Source organism: Podarcis tiliguerta, assembly GCF_965153285.1.
Source record: "Podarcis tiliguerta genome assembly, chromosome: 9".
NCBI lineage: Eukaryota > Metazoa > Chordata > Lepidosauria > Squamata > Lacertidae > Podarcis > Podarcis tiliguerta.
Genome location: NC_139542.1, coordinates 72,066,898 through 72,074,231, shown reverse-complemented (window position 1 = coordinate 72,074,231; position 7,334 = coordinate 72,066,898). Strand labels below are relative to the sequence as shown.

Genomic DNA, 7,334 nt, shown 5'->3' with positions numbered 1-7,334 from the left:
CCGAAGAATGGTCCCCAAGGTGACCCTGAGACATTACGCATGTGCAGTAATATCCAGGGCCCTATGGCTGCTGAAGATTGCACAGACCAAATCAGGCTCCCCACACTGCCCCCAGATGACTCTGTGATGCCTCCAAAATCCTATTTAAATTTTTCCTTCAGTGGAATTCACTAGCAGCCTTCAAACTTTGTACATTTGCAAGAGACAGGGTGGCCCAGTTAAATTTCCTCCTCATATCTAGGGCATTATTCACCTCTGAGCATCATTTTTATCTGGTTTTCATAGTCTGAGACTATTTTTGTGGCCTTGGTCTCCACTTACGGTAGATTGGCAATGTCAACTTTTTCTTACACTTTTCTGTAACCCAGTGATGTTGTTGATCATGAAGCATCAGTACAGGTGTAATAGCTTCTCTGAAGGCCCCTCCCCATAGTCCCCACACCACATAAAAGTAAAGGTAAAGGTACCCCTGCCCGTACGGGCCAGTCTTGACAGACTCTAGGGTTGTGCGCCCATCTCACTCAAGAGGCCGGGGGCCAGCGCTGTCCGGAGATACTTCCGGGTCACATGGCCAGCGTGACAAAGCTGCTCTGGCGAGCCAGAGCCGCACATGGAAACGCCGTTTACCTTCCCGCTAGTAAGCGGTCCCTATTTATCGACTTGCACCCGGGAGTGCTTTCGAACTGCTAGGTTGGCAGGCGCTCGGACCGAAAGACGGGAGCGCACCCCGCCGCGGGGATTCGAACCGCCGACCTTTCGATCGGCAAGCCCTAGGTGCTGAGGCTTTAACCCACAGCGCCACCCGCATCCCTTACACCACATAGAAAGGTTTAAAAAACTGTTTTGCAAAACAGACAATCTGTCATCCCAAAGATATCAGGAATCTTGCATCCGCATCTGCCTCCCCCTCTACTCCTTTCAGATATGGAGTGGCTGGCTAGTTGTAATGTTTAATTAATGCTCAATAAAATTTGTATGACTTTATTTTTATAACTGATTCCTATCTTTACTTAGCAGATTTTGGTCAAAGATCCTCTGAACACAACAAACATATAAAACAGTCTAGATCTGCTTCTAAACTTATTAGAGGACTGACGCTGCTTTTGTTTTTAATCACCACCAACCAAGGCAAAAGAGCATCAAGTCTGATGCTGCACATCTGCTGAAATCATTACCTATACAGAACAGATTTACTGCAGTTCTCAAATAAATACCTAACTTCTCTCCTACTTTCTCATCTTCCATCATCAGGTAATTTTCCTGAAGAAGAATGGTCCATATTTCTGGATCCATAGGGACACAGGTAATATTATGAAGCTAGAATTGCACAAATGATATAAAACGTAAAATATCAAATCTTGCCCTTTCTGAAAGAATGGATTTGCACATTATATTTTGACTACTACAGAGAGAAATAGATATACACCTCAAGAGATATACCTCCTTTCAAGTGCATCAGATAAACAGAAATTCCATGGGTATTAAAGTATTTTGCTGCAATTACTGACCACCCTCTCCTTCTTAGGAAGACAGCTTCTTAAGAGTGCAGAATGGTCAGTTGCAACAGTATGACATTCTTCAAAAAGGCTATGACGTGGTACGTACATTATCATGGGCAAATAGCAAAGTTTAAGGCACATGTCAAGTTGTAAAACCATTTGTTTTCATGGGAAAACCATAACAAGTAATCTGCTTGAAAAGCCTTCACAAAACTCTACAAATTTTAACATTTCCAGTTTCTAAGATAAGAACATCTTAACAAAGACATTTTGTTTCTGGCTCTGGTTGTTTTGGAAATCACATCATTGATTTGGATGACACAGTAGCTAATCTACTGCCCATAACATACGTAAACGTTCCTCATAAGGTTGCATATGCCATCTTGAAATTATGTACCTGGTAACTATTTTGCAGAAAACAAGATTTCTGTATTTTAATCATCTGTTACCTACTTGGATGCTAAGTATCCTTTCTACCTGGTCCTAAACATATTTTTTGTAACTGAGGCTGCAATCCTATACCAATTTACCTAGGAGTAAGCCCTGTCAAACTCAATGGTGTTGACTTCTGAGTAGACCTGAATAGTATTTCACTGTAAATTCCATTGATTTTGGTCATTTTCTTTTCAAGTCAATGTGTCAATGACTATAATATAAGGTGCTTCCTTTATATACCAATGCATTTTGTTTATCTTTTGATAGCAGACAACAGTGAACCTGCTCTAAAATTATTCAATACCATTTTCCATGAGGAAAAGAATGGTTTCATATTAATAGAATTACTTTACACTATCAGCATTGTCCAATTTTTCCTTTTTTTTTTAAATCAAGCTACCAAAACAAAATAATAATAATAATAATAAAACCCATTCTGGAAACTTAGATGATCCACAGCAAGAGGAAAGCACCATCAAAAATCTCTTTGTTGAATCTTATGAAATTTCCTGGTTTTAGTTAGCAAATGTTTTGAAACAACCAGGATTATTGTTTCCAAACCAATCCTATTTCACAAAAGCAGAAATCCTGGGACTTTGCACACACACAGTTGTATTCAGTGTTTTAGTGAACAGGAACAAATTATTCTTAGCAATTCTGAACGTATAAACTCTAGACTCATTTACTCTACCGTTTTATATAGGTTAGGTTGAGGTTAACATTAATTGATACCTTCACTGATTTTGACATTTTGACCCACCCTTGTGAATGCTTTGACATGTGTGTTGGTTCATCTTTCCCCACATCCCCCAAAATACTCAAAAGTTTGGGCCTAAGTCATTATCTGACTAGTTGTAAGACTAGTTCAACCCTTCAAAATCCACTGAAAATGGCTGCATTGTTTTTAACACAAACATAATAAAATCAGAGTTAACTTAGGAAATGTAAATATGCAATGGCCTACTTCCTTAAAAAAGAAAAGCCAAAACTCATTGCGGAGCAAAATGAAATGATAAACATTCCAAATCACTTAATAATTTACACATATATTTAAAATTCATTATGTTCTGGCAGGTGCTCCTTACAGATGACTCCCCTCTTCATCTTCCTTCAGCAAAATGTTTGCTCGGTGACATTACCAGCATGTGAAATTAGCTGCTTAGTTTAATGACTGTTGTGACCTAAACCTAAAGTAACATATCCTTGTACTAACTGTTACTCATTCAAGAGGGGCCTTCGTGGTTATCTGAACATCTCTATTGAAACAATGTGCAACAGCTGTTAGACGTTGGATAAAGAAAGAGTGGTGGGATCTATTGACCCATTGCAGCCCCTCCACCATAAGACTATAAGCCTCTATGCACCACTCAGCTACAGGCATGTGACTGTGCACACAGTATTCCCTGCCCACCCCCACCCCCAAAAAGAGAAAGACCTGGCGCACACAAAACAATCATGTGTTTTTGTCCCACTCCCTTCCTAATGCCTCTTGATATCAAGATACTTGCTTGCTGTGCTACTGCAGTGCAGAAGGAAAACCCACCGAGCCCCACCCAAGGGTTCTATCCCTGCAGGGTTCTATGCAGTAATGCTGCCCAGTTGTGTGCCATCCTATCCCCTTTCTGGGGTGCTCAGGAAGTGGAGAGGATCAGCAGCCTGGACCTATACAACTTTATATTTGACGCCTCCTGTGGTGCAATGTGTCAGTGTGTCTGGCTCATAACCCATCCAGGATTATTGCATTGCAGGGAATTGGACTAGATGACTCTCAGGCTCCGTTCCACGTCTACAATTCTATTTCCGTTCCCCTCTGATTCCCCATAACTTCATTCACCCCATCTTAGTGGAGCCTTCTTGTCCGTATAATTTTTGGCCCATTCTGAGGAAGGAGAGAAGCGGGAAGTGGGTTGTAGCAAAGTCATTGGGGTACTTCATGGATAAAGAAAAAGGCTGTACAGTGGTGCCTCGCAAGACGAAATTAATTCGTTCTGCGAGTTTTTTCGTTCTGCGAGTTTTTTCGTCTTGCGAAGCACCACTGTGTATTGACGGTTTCCCATAGGAATGCATTGACGGTTTTAAACAAAAGGCGCAAGACGTTTTGTCTTGCGAAGCAAGCCCATAGGGAAATCCGTCTTGCGAAGCAACTCAGAAAATGAAAAACTCTTTCGTCTTGCGAGTTTTTCGTCTTCCGAGGCATTCGTCTTGCGGGGTACCACTGTACTGAGGTAAGCTGGGCAGGGTTGAGTGCAAGGCAACAAGATGTTTATGGAAATCAGGTGGGTGCTACAAGGACGGGGGGGGGAGAACAGTGCACTGCCCAAAGAAGCAGAACAGCTAGAGCAGAAATCCATTTATTTCAGAGGAGAAACCGAGAAGCAATATAGGCTCAAGGATAGATTTGATTTGGGCAGCTCAAGATGCCAGCCTTTATTCAATTAAGTTTAGTCAAATCTGAAAGAGTTGTTTACTATGGAAAGGCCTGAAGACAGATTTGTTCTTCTCTCTTTGGGAGAAGTGATATGCCTAATATAATCTAGCAGGTTTCCCCTTCAATTTACAGACCTTTTGCAACAGTATATTGTGGGTGAGAGAGCCAGCCTCTGAAATCCTCCTGGAAATGTTTTAGCTATTAATGGCTGGGCTGAGAGTACATTCTCTGTGTACTCTTTGGTAGTTAAGAAAATTTATAAATTATCTGAGAAAATAGTTTGTCACTTGTAAAACTGATTAGAAATTTTAATCTGTATACAAATAAATAATCAATCAATCAATCAATCAATCAATCAATCAACAGGTAGGCAGAACAAGGGCACCTTAATTGATTTCGGTTATCCTAACTCTCTAATAAATGACTGTTGTGGGTGTTGTTTCTTTTTTAAATAAATAGTTTGTCACAGGATGCCAAGTCTCTGGAAACCCAAGTTCACCTGAAATCAGGCATACCATCACATTCTGTGGGAAAGGCATCTATAAGCAAATCTACTCCGTTGCTAGTAGTAGCCCCTCAGCCCTCCCCATGGGGGTGGGGAGATACCAAGTAGCTTCTGGCACAGAGATGTGGGAACCTGTGGCGCCCCAGACATTGTTGGGCTACAATTCCCCTCTTCCCTGACCGCTGTTCATGCTGGTGGAGAATGGTGGGGGCTGGAGCACAGCAACATCTGGAAGGCCACGTTCATTCCCATCCCCTCAGGGAATCGCTCAGCAGGGAAGAGAAAGGTCACCTCGGTGTAAAACCACAATTCAGCAAGGTTTACAACTGATTAGAAACATTTATTTAGAAAAAGAAAAGTTAATATTCTCCTTTAGCAGGATTTGGGCAAATATATAAATCATTTCAGGTATAAAAGACTGTCCATGCCTGACAGCAAGCGCAGGCTCGGCTCCTTTTCCCCCTCCAGTAAAGCCAGGCTCCGTCTGGGGGCAAATCCATCCCTGAAGACAAACCCAAGTTCTGGCCCCGGCTCTTTGTGCAGAGGCCAGGGGAGCCCTGTCCTGCCCCCGGAGTCAGTGCAAGAAGGGCAGCCTCCTCTCCCTCCTCCTCCTCCTGGTCCTCCCGAAGAGAATGTGCTTGAAGGACCTTCGGAAGTCCTGGTTGAAGATGGTGTAGATGACGGGGTTGAGGGAGCTGTTGCAGTAGCCGATCCAGAAGAAGAACTTGAAGAGCGCCTCGGGGACCTCGCAGGCCTGGCGGCAGATCCCGTACAGGCTGTAGCTGAAGAAGAAGGGCGACCAGCACACCACGAAGACGCCCATCACCACCGCCAGCACGAAGGTGAAGCGCTTCTCGCGCGCCTGGCTGGCCGCCGTCTTGGGGCCCACGCTGCCCGCCCGCTGCCGCCGCCGTCGGTGCGACGAGAAGAACTCCAGCGAGCGGCTGCTGGAGCGCGACAGGCGCCCGCTCGACGACGCCTTGCACGACGCCGACGCCAGGGGCCGCTTGGCCCGCGCCCCGTCCCGCCGCTGCCGCCGCCGGCGGCTCTCCAGGGTGCTGCTCTCGTCCAGCTCCACGTCCTGCAGCTCCGCCGCCGCCTCCTCCTCCCAGCGCGCGCGGGGCCACGGGCCCTTCTCCCGGGGCGGAGAGCGCAGCGACATGAAGCCCCGGGGCGCGCCGTTCTCGGCCTGGGGCGCGCCGTCGGGGCCGGGCCGCTTCTCGGAGAGCGTCCGGGTCCTGAGCTTGGCCACGCGGTAGATGCGCACGTAGACCAGCACCATGATGAGGCAGGGCGCGAAGAAGGAGCCGATGCAGGAGGAGAGGATGTACCAGGTCTCGTCGTTGAGCTGGCACGTGGCGGGCGCCTCTCCGGGGGGCTGCCAGTACTTGGAGACCAGCGGCGGCGAGGAGATGAGCGCCGAGAGGAGCCAGACCAGCAGGATGATGCCCTTGATCCGCCGCGGGGTCCGCTTCTGGTTGTACTCCACCGCCTGCGTGACCGACCAGTACCTGTCCAGGCTGATGGCGCACAGGTGCACGATGGAGGAGGTGCAGAAGAGGACGTCCAGCGCCAGGTAGATGTTGCACCAGGCCTTGCCGAAGTGCCAGGCGCCCATCAGCTCGTTGGCCAGCGAGAAGGGCATCACCAGGGCGGCCACCAAGATGTCGGCGCTGGCCAGCGAGACCAGGAAGAGGTTCTGCGGGGCGCGCAGGGCGCGGCTGGTCAGCACCGCGATCACCACCAGCACGTTGCCCACGATGGTGAAGACGATCAGGAAGCCCACCACGGCGGCCAGGCCGGCCACGGCGCCCGGGGAGTAGGGGGGCGAGAGCGGCGCCCCCAGGGACCCGTTGAGGGGGGTCGCGCTGCTGTTGGGGGGAGCCTCCATCGCGGCACTAGGGAGACGCCGCCACCCCCCGCTCGATCCTCGGCTGAGCCCGGCCATCGCGCGCTCCCCCCGCCGGCCCCGCCATCCCGGGGAGAAGGGGCGCCCCCCGGACCCCTTCCCGGAGCAGCGGCGCTTGCCTGCCTGCCTGCCTGCCTGCGCGCCCCGGCGGGCGGGGACTCCCTCGTCCTCTGCTCCTCGCGGCTCCGGGCGCCCGGCGCTGCTGGGGCGGGAGAGGCGGCGTGGCGCGGGCTGCTGGCCGGGGCCCCCCGGAGCCGCGCTCCTCCCGCCGGCCGGCGCCTCTCGCCCGGGCGCCCCGCGCACTGCCGGCTGCTGCGGACGGCGCCCGACGCTGCCTCGAGCATGCCCAGTAGCGGCGGCGGCGGCGGCGGCCAGGCACGCTCCCTCACGTGCGCCAGACGGGAGGGGCGGCCAGCCAGCCCGACAGCGCCCGCCCGCCGCGCCCTCCGTCGCAAGGGGGCTCCCCGGAGCGCGCTCCTGCCCCCCCCCCGCCCCGTCCTGGCCCCGAGTGGGCGGGAGAAGGGCAGCCTCGCGGTAGGGATGGCGGAGGCTCCCCGG

General features: G+C 50.0%; 1 protein-coding gene across 1 annotated transcript; it reads right to left on the bottom strand.

The window, feature by feature from the left end:
• Window positions 1-5,326: 5,326 nt before the first annotated feature.
• Window positions 5,327-6,758, bottom strand: ADRA2C (adrenoceptor alpha 2C; the record flags this gene model as incomplete). Its single annotated transcript, XM_083456751.1, has 1 exon — window positions 5,327-6,758. One exon carries the CDS (start codon window positions 6,756-6,758, stop codon window positions 5,442-5,444), a length of 1,317 nt encoding a protein of 438 aa, XP_083312877.1. The 3' UTR covers window positions 5,327-5,441.
• Window positions 6,759-7,334: the final 576 nt, after the last annotated feature.